Source organism: Lutzomyia longipalpis, chromosome 3 (assembly GCF_024334085.1).
Source record: "Lutzomyia longipalpis isolate SR_M1_2022 chromosome 3, ASM2433408v1".
Classification (NCBI taxonomy): Eukaryota; Metazoa; Arthropoda; class Insecta; order Diptera; family Psychodidae; genus Lutzomyia; species Lutzomyia longipalpis.
In genome coordinates, this window is record NC_074709.1 from 22,715,290 (window position 1) to 22,734,997 (window position 19,708).

At 35.6% G+C, this 19,708-nt stretch overlaps 3 protein-coding genes across 6 annotated transcripts; 1 reads left to right on the forward strand and 2 right to left on the reverse strand.

The window, feature by feature from the left end:
• The first annotated feature begins 4,173 nt into the window (after positions 1-4,173).
• Positions 4,174-6,463, forward strand: LOC129792774 (putative transmembrane ascorbate-dependent reductase CYB561 homolog). Its single transcript, XM_055832131.1, has 3 exons — positions 4,174-4,445; positions 5,400-5,619; positions 5,682-6,463. The coding sequence occupies exons 2-3, from the start codon at positions 5,409-5,411 to the stop codon at positions 6,206-6,208; spliced, it is 738 nt and encodes a 245-aa protein (XP_055688106.1). The 5' UTR covers positions 4,174-4,445; positions 5,400-5,408; the 3' UTR covers positions 6,209-6,463.
• A 150-nt stretch (positions 6,464-6,613) lies between these two features.
• Positions 6,614-18,379, reverse strand: LOC129792773 (zinc transporter foi). 4 transcript variants are annotated; one of them, XM_055832127.1, is made up of 6 exons: positions 18,110-18,379; positions 9,991-10,667; positions 9,674-9,929; positions 8,248-9,135; positions 7,862-8,130; positions 6,614-7,772 (listed from the first exon to the last, which is right to left on the reverse strand). In XM_055832127.1, exons 2-6 carry the CDS (start codon positions 10,366-10,368, stop codon positions 7,581-7,583), a joined length of 1,983 nt encoding a protein of 660 aa, XP_055688102.1. In that variant the 5' UTR covers positions 10,369-10,667; positions 18,110-18,379; the 3' UTR covers positions 6,614-7,580. The 4 variants fall into 4 exon arrangements, with proteins under 4 accessions (XP_055688102.1, XP_055688105.1, XP_055688103.1 ...); XM_055832130.1 differs by lacking the exon at positions 18,110-18,379 and adding an exon at positions 12,854-12,880; XM_055832128.1 differs by lacking the exon at positions 18,110-18,379 and adding an exon at positions 12,469-12,645.
• A 265-nt stretch (positions 18,380-18,644) lies between these two features.
• On the reverse strand, positions 18,645-19,593 carry LOC129792779 (ubiquitin-conjugating enzyme E2 C). The gene is made up of 2 exons (XM_055832136.1): positions 19,349-19,593; positions 18,645-19,228 (listed from the first exon to the last, which is right to left on the reverse strand). Exons 1-2 carry the CDS (start codon positions 19,450-19,452, stop codon positions 18,799-18,801), a joined length of 534 nt encoding a protein of 177 aa, XP_055688111.1. The 5' UTR covers positions 19,453-19,593; the 3' UTR covers positions 18,645-18,798.
• Positions 19,594-19,708: the final 115 nt, after the last annotated feature.

A 19,708-nucleotide genomic window follows, 5' to 3' on the forward strand; every position in this document is an offset into this window, starting at 1 on the left:
TTTCCTTGTTTGGAAAATCGTATTCTTGTAACATATTAGTCATTTTAATTTAAAATAGAAAGAATTAACAAATCATCATTGTTCTGAGAGCACCTGATGAAGATTAATATGTTAAAATGACCGATTTTAATGTAACTTTCCGTTATTTAGGCGATGTTTTTGAAAACCTTCATCATTAAAAATTTTTACTGAATGAACGAAATATTCTTTTTCTTTAAATTAATTTTAGTATTAAATTGAACAAGGAAATAGGCAGATTTAATTTTAAAAAATCCAATTGAAATGCCTTAAAAAATTCAAAAACAATCATAAATGGGTTTAAAAAAAAAACAAAGTGATACCTATTATGTATAATAACAAAACTCGGGGGTATTAATCACTGATTTTATTTCTCACCATTGTGAGTCACAAGTAAGTATCACCTCCACACTCTATCAAATCAGAACCCAATGCAAAATTTTGATAATGTTGTAAAAAACTGATTTTCTGATCAATAGATAAAGTTTCTTTATCATTCTCACTCAACGTACCGGTTTTAACCGCCTTTCTTCTCTTCATACGCGAAGAAAACACTTTAATACTCTAATTTAAAACTTACAATGATTTTGAGTATCATTCACCACTTGAATAGCTCTATCAACGCTCATTTCCGTTGATGTTTCCTCACAGAAAAAAATAATATAATATCGAGTAGAAGTTCAAGAGAATCTTCCTAGAAATTTAGTCAAACTTATGCAATTCCAAGTACATTCTTTGGCTTTTCTTCGCGCTCTGGATTTTCTTGAGAAATCCTAATCAGTCAGCTATCATGTGGCACTCAAGGCTAATTTCACTGGATGTTTATGAAACTCATGACTTATTTACCTCAATTTGTGCGCTATATTTTCTCGGCTATGTACACAAAATGTATTTTGTATTGAATGGATTTTCCAACTGCCGTCTATCAGCTACTACAATGCAAAAAATCTCGGAAAGATCGCATTTTTGGGGTGTTTTTCTCGAGACGACAGCACAATATTATTATGTTTTCCTTTTGCATTACGAGAAATCTTGTGCGTACATATTTTGCAAATAATAAAATCGTCCCCTCGGTGGTCAGTGATGTTTTTATATGTTTAATTGTGTGGTGATGGATTTGATGATTCGAAATAAGTTTGACGATTTTTGCGTCACAAGCAACGTCAGAGTATTGGATGTTGGCCATGTGGCGCAAAGAACTCTCTCAAGAACTTTTTTGAGAGATTCGCAGTGCTTCTTCTTTTTGCCAAATCATCAATCCGGTGGCATGAAATGTTTTTTCTTTCAGGCAATGTGAAATACAAATAAAGAAGCTTTTTTTTATTATTTGAAAGAGCCAATTCTCATGAATTTCACAAAATACGCGGACCTGTGTGTAGACAAAGTGTGGCTACAGAGCGCCACGAGCAATAAAAAGAAGTTCGCGAGACGAACTCGCGTGGCTGTAATTATATTTTCTTGGACGAAAAAAAAATTAGCATGACAAAGAAGAATGATAAGAAAATGATAGGCATGTGATAAAAATTTTGCGCACTACAACATCGCAGTTATTTATATTGATATCGCATTAGTTGTGTGTATGTGGCGACCCTCAAGGAGATTGCCTTCAAGAGCTCACACACTTGCTGATGAAATCCGCGTGAGACGCGTTCAATTAGCGCCACAATTAGGGCAGGTGCAAAAATGGCGCAATTTATACAGAGAGGAGTACAACAAATTAAAAAACATTCCACGAAATTCCAGTTAAATCCACTCAAGAGTTGGCTCCAGTTCTCATATTTGGACCACTTGGCCTGAGGCAGAGGATGCTGAGGCGGATTTTATTCGTGAAATTCCCCAGAAATTCACTCTCTTTCGCGCATTTCATCATTGATTTCATAACATTGCGACAGGCATACATACCTCCAGTACATATAACGTTTTCTGTGTGTGGCTCGAGCCATTGACCCCAAATCTACTGACTCATGGGCCATCCACTCCCATCGATTGACCCCTCCGCATCATGAGGAAAAACAAATCTCTGGAGATCTCTTGAGGCAAATCATATACGCAATTGCATGCAAACATTTTGGCGCGGAAAGTCACGATGAAATGTAATTTTTAACGACATATTTTCTTTCTTTTTGACCGAATTCCCATTTAACTTCCATTGTCTATTAGGGGCAAGCAACTCGAGACGCATAAGAATTCTTTTTCATTGTATATCGCAATATACTTTCTTCTTCGAATTTTTGCGCGGAAATTCCACAAAAATTGACCTCTTGCTTGTTGAAGTTTTGTATTTCCTTACCGAGCAATAAACAAAAGTGTTTTGACCATTTTTTCATGAAAAATTGGGGCAGAAACGAAATATTTTCTTATCAATGACGTATCTTAATCTCTTTTCTTCTCCACAACACTTTATGAGCTTTTTCACTGGAATTTTAAAAGAAAAATTCCCCGTCACAGTAAAAGCGACGAGTGTTTTATTTTCCATGTCGCCAAAAATTTCTCATTTGCTCAAATGGAGATCTCAATCAATTACGGCAATTTTCGCGCGTACGTCAATGATGTTTCATCAATTGATATTTTGTGAAGCTTTTATTACTCTCACGCCAATCAAAATTATCTTCAAGTGGAAACCACTGCTGTAAGATGGTACACCCTCGTGAAGGAAAAAAAGCTTTCCAAGTCACACATTTTCCAAATCACATCCGCGGATCTTATGACCCATAAGAGAATTTCCTGTAAATATTTTTCTGATATCTCGTTAATTTTTTCATGAGTTATCTGAGTTATCTAGTCACCGGACTTTCAAATCAATTTGTAGGTAGATATAAGCGATGACTATGATAATAGACTCTAACCCCGCAGCTGATCGAGTCTAAAAGAGCAATTTGTCATTCACTGCGCATAATTTCACTTTAAGTCGAATAATGAGAATAAATCATCATTATAAAACTTAAATTTTTTTTTAAGGATCTTACGATAAAAATATTTTTATTCATAACAGGAATTTACGTAATTTTGAAATATTTAAATTTAAATTTTTAAATTATTGCGGAGAGCCGTGGTAAATGGAACGAAATAGACTGACTATATAATGACTAAACTATATAATTCCTTTTTAGCGATAACTAAATTGAGAAAATAATGTGAACTATATTATTTTTAGTAGAATAATTCAAAAAACAATTTAGAACATCTTTGAAAAATTTATAATTAAATTAAGAACTAATGTAAAGTTTTTTAGTTAATTTTAAGCTCGAGGTTCATTAAAAAGATTTATCAGAAAAAATATTTATTTATTTACATTTTATGTTTATTTATGGAAAGGTCGTACGGCTCGAAAAATACCAATCTGTGAGAATCAAAATTTAACAGATTGAATAAGAATGTGCAGTTCTTTTAAATTTTTATCATATTACTTTGATTGTAAAATATTTTGTGTAGTGTGATGAGCTAAATTCATTTTTTCTCTTAACATATACTTCGTGGTGTTTTTAGTGAATTAAATTATTTTTTTATGTAAAAGCTTATATGTGATTGAAGGCTCGAGTTAGTAATCTTTTATTGTGAATCGCGACTTGAATTCTTCAAAAAGTTCGTTATTTGTGGAGACTTTGTGGCTGCGAGTTTTCAGGCGCGTGTTTTGAATTTACATTTATGGGAAAGTTTTTACTTCATTTTCGCGCTTTTCATCTTTCACATGCCTTACAAGCGTGAGTAAAAAATGTTAATTATTTCAAAGAATCACAAATAATTTACTTTTTGATTAATTCAAGGTGAAAATGTCGTTATAAAGTGAATTTACAGAGATAAAATAATTTATATCACATTAGTACAGGTACATAGTTTAGAGAAAAAATAAAATTAACTCCCTCACATTTCCCCGGAAGTGTGAATTAAGTATTCCGGGGAGATTCTTTATCAGTACTCTAATTGGAGGGAGTAAAGAATGTCCTTATGGCTTCCGTTTGTGGTATTTTCTTTTATCCTCTTCGGGGGATGGAATTTATTGATTTTTCCGCGCCCTGTACGTGAGGTAGCGTATGTCCTCCCACGCTGGCCTAATGATTCTCACTTGTTGCGCAGGTTTCATCAAAATATCTCCACTTTTATCACAAAAATCCCCCTCTACGATTCTTGCCGAGTCTTCTCTCAATTTTTTCCTTCATACACTTCAGTCGTTTAACTGGGAGTGTTTTGTGAACATCGCACACAGCATACTTTCCTCCACACGTCTGATTTAGTTTAATGTTAAATAGTGAGGATTAGAAGAGAAATTAGTTATTTTTAATTAATTTCACACACAATACCGCCCAATAGAGCCTCAAGTGTGAAAATTAGAAGGTTTCAAAGTGATTTTCATTGTTGAATATTCGAGTTTTTCTCTACCAGCTGTTAAACTACAATATATATAAACTCACAGTACACACAGTGATAAGGTGATTATAGTTTTTTTTTGCATAATATTAAAACAGAGAAAAAACGTGTGGGCGTGTGGGAATTTTCTTAAGAAAATTGCAAAAGATGGAAGTTCCAAAAACTTCAGAAAATATTTTTTTTAAAGATCTATCATTGAAACATATGGGACGATTTTTGGCTTTGGAGGGAAATTAAAATTTTGACCATATAATCATTGAGACTGATCTTTCTGCACCAAAAAGTGGCCCCAAAATATCGTATCAACGGTTTCTTTTTGCAGCGTCTTTTAATAGCTCTCACTGGATTGAGACGAAAAAGCAACAAAATCAGCAAACAATGCTACTAAAGTGAGACGAAGAAAACAGTAAGGTTGATGCCAATGAACTTACTGTAAGCGTGATCGAGAGAATTTCATTTAATTTCCCGGTTTTTTTCACTCTCTGCCGCAAATTAATTTCGATCAGATTTGTGGATTAATTTCTCCGTAATTAAATGCAATTTATTTAGTCTACAGAGGATATTTAAAATGAATTAAGATAGAAAGAAAATTTAGCAACGTTCATTGCTGACTGACACAGATCGACAAATTTTGCATGAAAAAGGAGTTTATTCATTGGCATATGGGAGAAAATATTATTTGAAAAAAACAATCCCTGTGGAAATTATATAGGCAAAGTTTTTTCTCTTTTGATCCACTACAAGATTACGTATGTCCGGATTATTCCTTTAAATGATAAAGATCTCATGTATCGATGAATAAACTCCTTTATTTGATTTTAAACTTTATCCACTTAATCCTTAAATGACTGTAATTTAACAGAAATAAGAAAATGAGTTCTTGGCCAAATTCCTTATTTAACCATTTCTTTTTAAATTTTAATTTAATTCCACATAATTCTGATAAAAATCATAAAACAATGACCCCTAATTCTCCTAAAGATTGATGTTAAAAGTTCCTCTTATTCTCATTCCAGGCTAATAAAATGGAAGAAATTGGAGCATCTCCACAACGCCTGGGAAACTTCCGTGTCCTGTACCTTCTAACTCTGCTGATTGGTGTGGTGTTGCTAACTCTCGTTGGTGGCTGGATTGGGAGTCATTTGAATGGCCTGGCATGGCAAAGTAATCCAAGTGTTCAGTTCAACTGGCATCCCCTTTTAATGACCTTTGGAATGATTTTCCTCTATGGGAATTGTAAGTGCGACAAAACAATCTCTTCCTCACATGATTCACAAAGTCATCAAAATCTGTTCTAGCCATTCTCACCTATCGTGGCTTAAGGAACACCCGGAAACGTACACTCAAGATCACTCATGCTACCCTCCATGGAGTAGCATTTGTGGCAACAGTTATAGGCCTCAAAGCAGTTTTTGATTCACACAATCTCGCCACACCTCCTATTCCTAATCTCTACTCAATGCACTCCTGGCTGGGTCTGGCAGCTGTGATCCTCTTCTGTGCTCAATATCTCGTAGGATTCGTCGCTTTCCTCGTACCGGGACTGAGGCAACCACTCCGTGAAACAATTATGCCCTACCACGTGCTCTTTGGCCTGATGGGCTTTGTGGCAGCCGCTGCAACAGCTCTTCTGGGTCTTACTGAGAAGATTTTCTTCGCTGAAAAGAGCTACTCCACCCTGCCGGCTCAGGGTGTTCTTGTGAATTTCATTGCAGTCTTCATTGTCATCTTCACGGGGCTCGTGGTGTACCTTGCAACGGAGACACGCTTCAAGAGGCAACCATTGCCTGAAGATGCGATCCTTCTTACTGGTCAGACTGAGTGAGCGGCCAAAAATCCTCATTTTTTACCTCTTTTTGTGGCTTTTGCCATGAAGGATGTTTTTGTGATTTTTTTCCAATGCATTTTGTCTATATTTATAGTGTTTTAAAATATATATATATAAAACACTCGCAGAATTTCTTTTTTTTTTATTCATAAAAAGAACTATGTGAGAGCTCTATCTATGTATACATGCCAAGAAAAAAACATTATACTATTGTAAATTATTTTAAAATAAAATATTATGATTAATAGAGAATGCTGTCCTTATATTAATGTTTAGATCAAAACTTGTAAAGTTTAGGGGAGACTGGGGCTAATAAGGTCAGACAAAGGTTCAAAGAGGTCAATGTAGGTTGATTTTAAGGAAGAATTTGATGGAATTTGGACAAATATAAAAAAAAGATTCTTTTTTAGCTTGGCATATTCCTTTCCTTTTATTTCACTTTCATCAATAACACCGTTTTCTTTTAAAAGAATTTGACACTTTTCTTGATAAATATGCATTATAATATACTTTTGCCTGTGAAAATTTTGATATATAATCTCCTACTTGTGCACACTTCTCCTTTTTTTTTATTCTTCTCTTTCGGATCATTTACCTTCCGATGTAATCCACGATAATGTTGTCGAATTTGAAGCAGTCTTCTTATGTTTTTTTTTTCTTATTTAATCACAAAATGTAATCTGATTCGAGGGAGGTGATTTATTGAAAAAAAAAATAAATGGAGTAAGTTTCATTTTTGTCTCTAAAATTCATCTAATCGTATCGATTAAAATTCTATCTCGGCCTTCTGTTACATGCATTGTGAAGATCACAAAGAAAACAGAAAAAACATACATATATATTTCCTTGGATACTTTCTTCTCTTAACTATTTATAATTAAAACAAATTGGCAGCATTTTATCTTCCTTGCAATTTTTTGTTAAGTTTTCCTTCAATCGCAAATAATTTGCGATTTTTTTACACTGTGAATCTTGAGATAAGTTGGAACCACTTAAACTAAGTTTTTAAAAAAAAAATCTCTCAAAATCTACATAAAATACATAATTAAGTGAAATTTCTATAAATAATCTATAGTGTCCCAAACCTTCCTTTTTTCATTCTAACCTTACACGCATCTACTGCAGTAATTGACAAGATCTCTATGGTTTTCTCTTCTTCTTTCAAACCACTTTTCTTCCTTTTCTTTACCTTAATTTTCTTTTGTTTCTCTCTAGCTACATCACGCAAAATAATATGTGACAATATAATGAAAAAAAAATATAAAATCCTACATAATTCTCATTCCTAATAAAAAAAAAAGAATTAAAACAAATTAAAAATCCTAAACTTCACTTCTACACCTCATTAATTTTCCTCGCATTTTCCTCTCTAATAATGCTGATGATTGTGATGATGATGATTATGAAGATGATCATGATCAGTTGTGAAGATGGATTTGAGATCATTTTCGTAGAGTGCAATCAGCAGCATGACACTTAATCCGGAAAGCATACCGCAAATTTGCAGCAAACACGTTGACAGGGCACATCTCTCCTGGTGTGATGATGTTAGTTCTGGCATCTGTGAAAGCAAAGAATTAATTTGTTAAAGAAAGAATTAAATTAAAATTAAGTTAAAATAATCATTTTAATAAAAAAAAATGTTTTTACCATATCGACGAGAGCAATGTAGATAAACATCCCTGCGGCAACGGCAAAAATCCATCCGGAAGCTTCAGGTGTATCCCCAATGAAGACACCCAGCACCATTCCAAAGAAACTCAACACCGACGAAAGGAGATTATAGTAGACAGCTTGACGTGCAGACATTCCGGCTTTTAGAAGTACAGCAAAATCACCCAGTTCATGTGGAAGTTCATGGCAGAAGACAGCAATTGCCGTTGAGAATCCTCCGGGGATGTTATTTGAGAATGCAGCTCCTGAAAAATAACGAAAGAATAATCATTCCAAACCCCTCTAATTTGTAAATTCTACTCAACAGTCTCAATTGAATCAAAATTTAATTTAATTTATCATTTTCCTTCGATAAAACTCACCAATTGCCATTCCATCGGTAAAATTGTGCAATCCATCCCCCATGACAACCATCCAAGCTACAGCAGAGAGTGAACTGGGCGGTGAATGGACGTGACCGTGCGTGTGCGAATGTCCATGATGTTGCGATTCATGCTCCCGAAGGATAACTGTGTAACTATGCTCATGCCGTGCTTCATTCTTGGTCGCCTCTTCAGCAGTCTGGGTAGTCTCCTCTGTGGCTTCTGGCTTCTCCGAGGTGGGTTCCTTGTGATTCTCACTCAATGCCGATGAAATGGTATAGTTGTGCATTAGAGCTTCCTGATGCTGCTGTTCCGGCTGATTACGTCCAAAGGGAAGAATTGAATTGTTTTTCCTACTGTGAGCCACCTTCTGACCCGGAGACCCGGGTTTCTCGTAGTTATTGTGATGATGATGATCATCCTTTGTTTCCATTGCAATCTCATCGTAGCAATAGGGATACGAGCTGTATTTGTGTTTGCACAACTTCTCACCGGTGGCATTATTGAGTGAAGCTGATTCTGGGTCACGCATAACACGGATACGTGATGGGGGTTTCTCCAGCTTCTGCCTCCTCTTTCGCCATTCTGCAATCATGGTTAACCCACGTTCCATGGCGTAGAAGAAGACAATTCCCAGCACTGCTACGAGCCCCTTATGCGTCATTGTTGTATGATCATCCTCCCCCTCGCCATGATGATGCGAAATACTCATCATAGCGTGTGGCATGAGGTGCAAAAGAGCATCCCCACAAAGTGTTCCCACAGCCAGTGCCACGAGGAATTGTAGTGCATGATGATAATACTTTTTCTCCATACATGGTATCACAGCTACGCCAAGTAAACCACAGAGACTCACGCCAAGAATCGATAGAGATGCATACACCCACACTGTGTGCAAAATATTAATAATTGAAGAACGTGTTAAAATACGTCAAATGTGTATTAACTATTTATTTATTTTGTGATTTTATTTAATTATCTAACTCAAGTTTCAGAACATTCTATTTTGATGCTTAACAAGTTCCTCTCAATTCTTCAATTCAGAAATAACCTTTTAATGAATATTTTTCCAAATATGTAATCGAAGTTATTTTAAAGTTAGTGCTGTGATAACATCAAAATAGTTAGGAAGATATTTAATTTCCCGATAAACATTTCGTGTTTGCGAAATTGCGTGATGGATTCGTGAGAAAATTTTCAGTGTTCCCGTAAAATCAAGAGCAAGTTCTACCCCCCTCAATGTTTAATCAATATAGACTTTGTGGGACAATCACTATGGTTTTCAATGCAGATTCCAAAAATACCATCGCGGAATTTTCCTCTCTATCGTGTTTGGAGGTTTTTTTTTCGGTCAGGGTCAAATACGTACTACACAGTTACGTATGTACGTGCATGAATACAACGGGAAGAAGGATGACACACTCACCAAGTGTTGTATCCTCATTGACTGCCATTAAATTCTCAGCTTCTGCAAACTCTTCACTGGCAATTTGATCTGAAGTTAAGCATCCGAATCTCTCCTTTGAGGTGGGATGTGCTACAAGTTGATACAGAAGAATAGGACATACTGTCTTCAGATCGAATTCTGTGAGTTGCATAAGGCTCCTCTTTGGGGATGATGCACTGGATTGTATTGATTTGTCTTTCGATATTTTTGTCATGAGATCTCCACTGGAAATACACTGCAAGAAAAAATTTAACAAATTACATTAAAAGACAAAATTAAATAAAAACTAATCTTACAGATTCATTTGAAGCTGCCACTGGTATATCCGCGGTGGGATTGCTCTCCTGCTGAAGATATTTTACAAGACCCAATTGTTCCAGCATTGCTTCAAATCCCGCCAAAGTCATGGTCATGTCGTGTTCATTTCCGTACTTTTTGAAGATCTCCTTAACAACACTCTTCCCCGGATCATGTTCTTCAATTTTCCGAATAGCTGTGTGCCTTTTAACTCGCACTCCCAACTCTGGTCCTTGAGAAGAGGCTAAATTTACTACTATCGGATTAATTTCCCCATCTACTGGATGATCAGCATGATCCACATGCTTTTCGCATGGCAAATGATCAGCACACAGTAGACACACGACGCAAACAGCTACCAAGTGTCGCGACATCATTTCACACAGAAACACCAATTCTGGATACTTTGTGTACAATATTCCTCAGGATATATCTTCCCTTTTCAATTGGATATTTATTTATTTTTTCCCTTTGTAATAATCGCTAGAGATTGATTTCTGATTTTTTATTTTGTTGCCAGCAACCTTTACGGACAACTTAGCTGCCTCTTACTCCAGCAGATTATTGTCTGTGTTCTCTTGAAAAAATCCTCCTCACACTTCCTTAATACTTTCTGCCCCAGTTGCATTTGTTCTGTATTTTACGTTTCCACCGGCAAAATTAGGAAGCGATAAATCTGTAAAATATTAAAATACTCAAATTTACACACATTTGTATTAAGAATTTTAATGAAGATTGTGCTGCTTGAATCAGCACTTGTCGTAAAGCAAGGTTTCAAGGGATTTTTGTAGCTTATACGACACTCGCTTATTCAAGCAACGATTTGCCACAATAAGTGAAATATTAGAAGCTAATTGTAAATAAATTCTGTTCTGATAAAATGGTTATTTTAATATTGAACTTGTGTTTTCAAAAGATTGCTGATTGAGCATAGAAATGGTGAAAAAATATGCTCATTTATGCTATAGCATCCAGAATAATTGATTTGTATAAGAGATTTATACATACTCTTTCGGAAACAGATCCTTACGTAAGAAGATTACGAGAGCCCACTACTATATTTTTTTTTAATTAAAAAATGCTAAAAATAGTTCAAAAAACGACTTATTGTAAAATTTTTAAGAAAATTAAAGATTTGTCATTTCTTATCTAACGTTTCACTTTACTTCTCTAAAGTTTGACGTTTTGGTTCAACCGTTTGAAGTGATGATGCTTACTCTTTTTTTAACGTTTGATTCTTACGTTTTTAAATGTTTTTATCAATAGTTTTATGGAACTTTTAGTACAGTCAGGTATTGGTTAACGTCGCATGGGATATGCTCTTTCCACCCATTAATAATAATGAGTGGAAAGAGTGTATCCCATGCGACGTTAATCAATACCTGACTGTAGAGCTTTAAGACACCTAAAACTCCTTTAAACCAAACCACGCAATTAATAGAAAATTTTATAAGATTTTTACAAAAAAAAATAATAGGTTAATAGCCTAATATACATATAATCGATAAGAACCAAATTAAGAGTTTTTCTTATATATATATCTAACCATTGTCTCCGCACTATAAACCCAAACCTATTTGATTCTTTTTATTTAAAAACTATTTATTTATCTCAATTAAAAGAACTTCTATCGCATTTCAAATTCCAAAAGAGTCATCAGAAATTTAATATCTTGTCAGAAAAAATGTAAAAGAAGCATGCTAAAAAGTATTATAAACAGTAGTTATATAGCAATTTTAAGAGCCGCTAAAGAACGAACAGCGTGCTAATGAGAAGTATTCAAAATTATCACATCTCATGATGGAATTAAATTGAGAAATTCCCTCCGAAAACGTCGTATCAAGAAAAAAATATCTTTCATCTAAAGTATGATCGTTGTAATTCCAAAAAAAAACGTACAGCGTGACATTTTTTCTATTTATTCAAGTGCGATAACGAAACTGTATCACGGAGCTAATGAAAAGCAAAACGGTGTGATATCAAGCTCTGTGTAAAACAGAGAGCTTTATAAATTTAATAAAATTCGCGTGGTTTCCCACTCAGTATGAATCTAATATTATAAATGCAAAAATAAAACATGTACAAATTATTATACCGCGTGGCTAAAAAAAAAGTTCTCTTAGAAAATTTTTAGTGCAAATTCTTAGCGAAAAAAAATCATTGCTGAAAGACAAGAAGTGTATAGATATATAGTTAAATTTAGCCATCAAGAGTGTGAAAGAAAAACCAATAAGTTTGATAAAAGACGGGTTCTCTTTGACTAAATACAACTTAATACCAATTCAATCTCCGACATAATAAATTGCTTTCAGCATAAAATTGATTTGACTTTGATAGTTCAACGATGATTTTTATTTTCCACCACATCACAAACCAAATTTCTTCACTCAAAGCCCCAGACTTTCCTTCATTTTTTTCGAATGCCTCTCAATTAATTCAATTTTATAAAATAAAATAAAAATTATTCTTTCACCAACACTGGAAAATTAATTCTACACACGATTTTTCTTTTTTCTCTTTATTTTTAGATCAAACAAATTAAAACTTTTTGAAACTTTAGAAAATTTCCCGCAAAAATTTTTCTTTGCGTGGTGGAGTGGAATCACGTAGTGTAGTGATTTGTTAAGCGACTTTGCAAGGAATGGAAGAACGAACTTTTGAGCATAGCGGCATGCAAATGGAAAGCACAAACTGTGACGCTTTCGTGTGACTTTCGTTAAACGATCGTGGATACAATGCCCATATCATTTGGAATTTTCAAACCACCACCACCACCGCCGCAGTTTGTAAATTCACAAGAAAATTTTCACTTCAATTGCTCCCGTTGATATTGTTATGGAAAATGAGAGCAAAACGACTTACAATCAGCTCTCCGTGGATCTACGCACACAATTAAAATGATATCATGCTGCTGTTGAGCTTTTATGTAGCGCGCGCGCTCAAAGTTCTGTGAGCCAGCTAAATGCTGTGCGGCGGAATATTCTGGAGGCACGATAATCACACCCCTGACACGCTTTTTTGTGTCATCATGCGTGAGTCACGCGGATATTTATAGCTTTTCCTTGGTTCACAGAGAAAAGAGGTAAAATACTATTTACTAGCATTTACTTTTACACCTTCTTGTGCATTCCTTTGAAGTCAGGAGGCTATCTTATCTATTTGCAGGACCCAATGTATTATATCTACATAGTAATTACTACTATTTAGTATTCAATTTTATATAATAAACTACTAAAGAACTAAATCAAGGCTACCAAATTTTATGGCTCCCAATTTTTTTTTAACTTCATAACCGAGAGCGTAAAACCTTATCAAATAATATCTCATTAGGATCAACAAGGTACCTACTACAATAAGTTATCGAATCAAAAATGTTGTACACTTGAAAGGCAAACGTGAAGCGAAAGCAAAATGTAATTGTCCCCTAAAAAAATCACACTATTACAAAATATATCAGAGTTGAAGAATATATTGCCAACTACTTGAAATTCACATCATTCAATTTATTATATTGCCTTTATATTGCTCATCGACTAAATATTGAGGACATTCATGTGGAGTACATGATTATTATTTGAAAAGAGCATAATAAGAATCTTTTTCCGGTAAAAGGAAAAGATGCACCTACAGCACCAACTCTTCAGATATATAGAGTGCATTTTATAACCTATTGGAATTTGAGAAATGGAATTTTATGGTATTAAATAATTAAGTAATATTAACGTCAAGATTAGATAATATTGGCATCGTAATTTGTCGAGATAAAGTACACAGAAAATAAAAGTTCGTCGAAAGTTCGTAGAAGGTTCGTTATTTACTCATTGGTCTTATGGGAAAATCAACCTCCAGTTCGTAAAATGGGGTCTCACTCCTTTTTCGTAAAAAGGTTCGTAGTTTTGAACTCCAAATTCGTCAAATTCGCGTTTGAACTCCAAATTCGTAGATTTTCACCTCCATGTTCGTGATGGTTCGTAAATTCCTTTAATGAACAATTTGCCATCTTTGGCTCTTCCGGGAATAAATGTTAAAGATTTTTACCGCCTTTCTGGCCATTTCTGTTCATCTGGGTATTTGATACCATCACTGAACTTCCATATCCTCCTGATCCTCCTGACCAATACTAGATTTTATGCATTCCTTACACAAAAGTTAGGAGTTTTTGCCGGATTTGTGGTCGCTCCTCCTTGATAATGATGGAGTGACCTCCGGAATGACGATTTCATCCCCGGATTGTCCCAGGGTTATCAAGTCCTGGGGAAATAGGGGATGCTGGTGCAAAATGGTCGATTTTTCGCCAGTTTTATGGTCACTCCTCCTTAGTAATGATGAAGTGACCTCCGGATTAGGGATCTCATCCCAGAATTGTCACATCCTGGACAATTAGGGGAGGCTGGTGCAAAAATTTGGGGTTTTCGCCGGATCTGTGGTCATTTCTTCTTGGTAATGATAGAATAACCACAAGATTGGGAATCTCATCCCAGGATTATCAAGTCCTGGACAAATAGGGGAGTCTGGTGCAAAAATTTGGGGTTTTCGCCGGATTTGTGGTCACCTCATTGGTGATATTGCAGTGACCTCAATTTTTCGCGTCAGCATCCCCTATTTAACCAGAATGTAACAATCCTGGGATGAGATCCTTAGTCCGGAGGTCACTTTATCATTACCAAGGAGAAGTGACCACAAAACTGGCGAAAAACCGACCATTTTGCACCAGCCTCCCCTATTTGTCCAGGATGTGACAATTCTGGGATGAGATCCCCAATCCGGAGGTCACTCCATTATTAATAAGGAGGAGTGACCATAAAACTGGCGAAAAATCAACCATTTTGTACCAGCATCCCCTATTTCCCCAGGACTTGATAACCCTGGGACAATCCGGGGATGAAATCGTCATTCCGGAGGTCACTCCATCATTATCAAGGAGGAGCGACCACAAATCCGGCAAAAACTCCTAACTTTTGTGTAAGGAATGCATAAAATCTAGTATTGGTCAGGAGGATCAGGAGGATATGGAAGTTCAGTGATAGTATCAAATACCCAGATGAACAGAAATGGCCAGAAAGGCGGTAAAAATCTTTAACATTTATTCCCGGAAGAGCCAAAGATGCCAAATTGCTTATTAAAGGAATTTACGAACCTTCACGAACATGGAGGTGAAAAACTACGAATTTGGAGTTCAAAAGCGAATTTGACGAATTTGGAGTTCAAAACTACGAACCTTTTTACGAAAAAGGAGTGAGACCCCATTTTACGAACTGGAGGTTGATTTTCCCATAAGACCAATGAGTAAATAACGAACCTTCTACGAACTTTCGACGAACTTTTATTTTCTGTGTATGTCAATATCTAGGATTTTACTTCATCTTATCAAAATATGAGATTATAGAATAAATTGATGAATTGAATTGAGCTGAAGAGAAGTTGTTATGTTACGCATTTTCAATCACTACATCAGATTTGAAGTTTAGACAAGCATCCATATTTCTATTCAAATTTTCTAAGAGATCTGTTATTAATATACAAGAAAAAAATCTCTGAGTATGGTAGGGTTGTCCTAACCATTTAAGGAATTGGGAGGTAAAAACAAGAAGTATGTGTATGAAAATAAATTCTTTGTGGGCTAACAGAGCCTCAGAACAGTGTCGCGATGAGGATAAATCAATTAAGTGCCACTTTATAGTTTAATTGCCCACTCCAACACATATTATCATATCTCTGTCTCTTTATTTAATAAAAAATTCAAATAAGCACCCCACAACTGACTCGCAAGACTCCTTTAACCCTTGGAGGATAGAGATTTCCAACTGCAAAACTTTGACCTTAATTTTAGCTGTGATTCTTTCTTAAAAGAAGCACAGCTTCTGTGTACACTCTAAAATGCAAAGTCGTCAGATCGGGCTCAAACTTGGGATGAGCACGAATTAGGGTCCCCACATTCCAAAAAACGTATGCGCCAAAAATGTTTCCGTCCGTCCGTCCGTCCGTCCGTCCGGCCGTCCGGCCGGAACCTTTTGCTAAATTACAAGAGAACGGTGATAGATAGAGACTTGCGGTCAACGGCAAAGTTCATATATCGACTAGAAGACATCCGATTATGAAGTCAAATCACACCCCCCACCCCCCCGTCCGCCATTTTGAATAACCACCAAATTTTGTTTTCGTTATATCTCAGCCCCTGTAATAGGTAAAAATCTGAAATTTTGATATGTTGTAGGGGCCATCAAGACCTTTCCAAGGATACTTCATTTTCGAAAATCGGCCAAGCCGTTTAGCCAATATGGCCGTCACAAATTATCATCGAAAATCGGCCATAACTCGAGAACGGCTTGACCGATTTTGATCAACTCGGGCTCAAATGAAAGATATTAATGAGCCCTACAACTGCTCGGAACATTGCAAGTTCAAAAAATGACCGCAAGTGGCGCTAAAATCGAAAACAAAATTTTCGATGAGTTTTCGATGAATATCTCGAGCACCGCTTTATAGAATTGCTTCAAATTTTGATATGTTATTGCTGGCTATAATATCTTTCATCATGCCAAAAATGAAGAAAATCTATGTAGCCGTTCCGGAGATATCGCGTTTTAAAGTTAACATGTCATATCTTGAGTTGCATAAGACCAACGCCCCGCGAAGCGGGGCGTTTTATATACATATATAAAAGTAAAGTAAAATATATATAAATACATAGATATATACATTATATATACATATAAAAATGCAAAGATAAATATTAAATATAGCATGGATGGAACAGTATAAAGCGAAAGAACGGTAAGTAAAACTTACGGGCTGTGATTCTTTCTTTGTCAGTGAAATGTGAAGATGGCTGAAAATTGAAGATGGGCAAATTTTGAGGAGAGACTTACTCGTGAGCCGAATCACAGCCAACGCCCGCCACGATTAAGGCTTTCTTCAAATTTCTGCGCGTTGGCTGTGATTCGGCTCGCGAGTAAGTCTCTCCTCAAAATTTGCCCATCTTCAATTTTCAGCCATCTTCACATTTCACTGACAAAGAAAGAATCACAGCCCGTAAGTTTTACTTACCGTTCTTTCGCTTTATACTGTTCCATCCATGCTATATTTAATATTTATCTTTGCATTTTTATATGTATTTTTAAATGGAACTTACCTACGCACAGATTTAGAATTTGTCACGAAATGCTAAAGAGATTTTAACTTTGAGGCAATTTGAAAAAGTCAAATTGGCCACAGTGGTCCAAAAAATCCCCCAGGGTTAACCATGTCGTCATAAAAAAAAGAGTTGAAACGACAATGGTTTGGTTTAGCAAAAACTTTTTCTTTTACGGTTTGAAATGTTTTTTTTTTTAAGTTTCAGTATTTTTGCGCATACAAAATATTCTGCAAAAACTTTCAATTAAATGTTGTTTTTTAGCTTAAAATATTCGCAAAAATTAAATGTAGATCACAATTTAATGTGAGCAAACTTTCAGGTATTAGGGGGATTCAATATGGGAGAGATGGGGGATAATTAATTCAATTTGCTTAGCCCTTCTCGTTTTTGGGGTCATACGTAGACCCAAACGTGAAACATTTTATTTTTCTAAGTTTTTATGAATGCAATTGTTTTTCCAACATAGAAATGCATCAAATTCACGCAAAAGAGGTCAAAGAAGACGTACTGATTGAGAAAAGTCCCCTGAAAGCAGTCACAGAATAAATATCATGGTAAAACGAGCGCAATTTTTCAATGTTTCACGTGGACACGAAAGGGTTAAATCTCCATGTCCGGGATTACCTAAAGGGAAGAAATCTGTGATTAGGTCATTTTATAGGAAATTTTTTCCCTTAAAACTTTGTCTTATACCATTTTGCTTAATCTCGCTGGGAAAAATGAATTTTTGAGATTTTCCTGAACTTTTTAATTTTTGAATAAAACTGATTTTTTTGCTGAAAAGGAAAAATGGAAAATGTTTCCAATGAAGCAAGAGGACATGTCCTAGGACAGTCATTCAACCTGCGTCACTGGGTGTATTTTCACTTTCATAAAAGAAAATGCAAAAGAGATTGTAAATAGGCATCAAATTGCCCAAGTATCCGCTATAATTTGTTAAATTACAAATGAAAAACATCCAAAAGCAATGAGATTTTACTTACAGCGTGTTTAATGATATATTTCCAAATCAGGAAACTTCTTCGGCTCCGGTGTGGAGGTAAAGATTATAAAATCCAAATTGCAAAGAAAAACACGCATTCGTTGCAATTTGCGAATTTGTACAGTTTCTTTGGGAACCACAACCACTGTAGCACTTGTTCTTTTTCTTCAGACTAAAAAGGAAATTTAATTATTCCCATTTCCCACGCGACTACAAAAAAATAATCCGCACGGCTGTCACGAAATTTTCAACCATCCAGAAGTTTCTACAAAAGCTGGCGTTTCCAAGAAAAGCGATATAACTGAAAATTTAAATTTCAATTTACGTTAAATTCGTTAAGTGATGTCTTTAACGAAAAACGGTTTTTAATACATAAAGGCGGCCATTTTGAATATTAGAAAATTTAATATTTTACACATTTTATGTTTTTGAAGCTATTTCCAGTATTGGAATGTGTTCTCAAAATGTAAAATATAAAATAATTTATAATTTAAACTCCAAAAATTTCTGTTAAATTAATTTCCAAAATAAAGAGATTCCGGATTGAAATTATATTTTATTTATGCTATTTTTATCAGACAAATAAATTTAAAATATTTTCTAGAACTGAGGCGGAATTGTGAATTCACACCCCATGGAAAGCGGGCGTCTTCTCTCCCATTGAAAGCATTTTCCCTGCTGCAGGTTCATTTAATTGTCCTTGTTCTTCTCATAGAAATCATCGAGGTACTTTTTATACTCGACAGGGTTTGACCAGAGCATGGAGGCCTGAACATTAAGCGGGCTGTCCGTGTTGGGTTCCCCCAGTAAGCTCTGTATTGAGAGCAGGATCGTTCGGACGTCATATAAGGCGGACCACTTGTCTTTGAGGATGTCCAGGCAGATTACTCCAGAGAGATCCACGTTGGGATGAAAGCACGGCGTGAGGAATTTTACATTGGGCGCCGAGTAGGGGTAGGAATTTGTAAACTCAAGCTGAAGTCTGTACTTTTGTCCGCTGTACACAGTGCTTTCCGGACCGCTAATTGTTCCCACCCATTTGAAGATGTTTTCCCCGTCCGGGAATGCAGAAATTCCCTTTTCCGTTGACATCATCAGCTTCATTAGCTCTTTTTGCAATCTATTTCACATTTCCGGATGTACCCACGATTACCAGGATGGATGAGAAAAGAGAGTTAATTCAGGGGAATGGTGAATAGAAAAAGGGAAAGCAGACGACGCTTTGCACATCATCTCTCACCTTTTGCTAACAGCATTGCTATTGACTGTTACCCCACCGTCGGCCTGTTTAGCCAAGTTTGAAGAGGATTGTGGGTGATCAGCTGGATTAATATTTTGAGCCATTGCCTTCCAATTTCCTTTTCCCGTCCTTCCTTTTCTTGTGGAAAAAAATCAACGCCTCCTTTTCAACAAAACAAACGTCAAACATCCACTCACCACGCTGAAGTTTTTTGTCTGAATAAATCGTCTATTCAATCAGCTGATGTTGATTGTGTGAAACATGAGAGAAATTGGAGAAATTAAATAAAATTGATGTTTTCAAGGCGGAAAATTACATGAAAATTGTGCCGGAATATGCTGCCAAACCTTTGGTTTCACC

What these genes read in the sequence shown, in the direction of transcription:
- LOC129792774 (XM_055832131.1), top strand. Translation starts at nt 5,409, where the DNA reads ATGGAAGAAATTGGAGCATCTCCACAACGCCTGGGAAACTTCCGTGTC. An exon ending in GATTTTCCTCTATGGGAATT is followed by an intron (nt 5,620 to 5,681) that starts GTAAGTGCGACA and finishes AATCTGTTCTAG; the next exon opens with CCATTCTCACCTATCGTGGC.
- LOC129792773 (XM_055832127.1), bottom strand. Translation starts at nt 10,368, where the DNA reads ATGATGTCGCGACACTTGGTAGCTGTTTGCGTCGTGTGTCTACTGTGT. An exon ending in TGGCAGCTTCAAATGAATCT is followed by an intron (nt 9,930 to 9,990) that starts GTAAGATTAGTT and finishes TTTTTCTTGCAG; the next exon opens with TGTATTTCCAGTGGAGATCT. An exon ending in CAATGAGGATACAACACTTG is followed by an intron (nt 9,136 to 9,673) that starts GTGAGTGTGTCA and finishes TTTTGCACACAG; the next exon opens with TGTGGGTGTATGCATCTCTA.
- LOC129792779 (XM_055832136.1), bottom strand. Translation starts at nt 19,452, where the DNA reads ATGGCTCAAAATATTAATCCAGCTGATCACCCACAATCCTCTTCAAAC. An exon ending in AGCAATGCTGTTAGCAAAAG is followed by an intron (nt 19,229 to 19,348) that starts GTGAGAGATGAT and finishes AATGTGAAATAG; the next exon opens with ATTGCAAAAAGAGCTAATGA.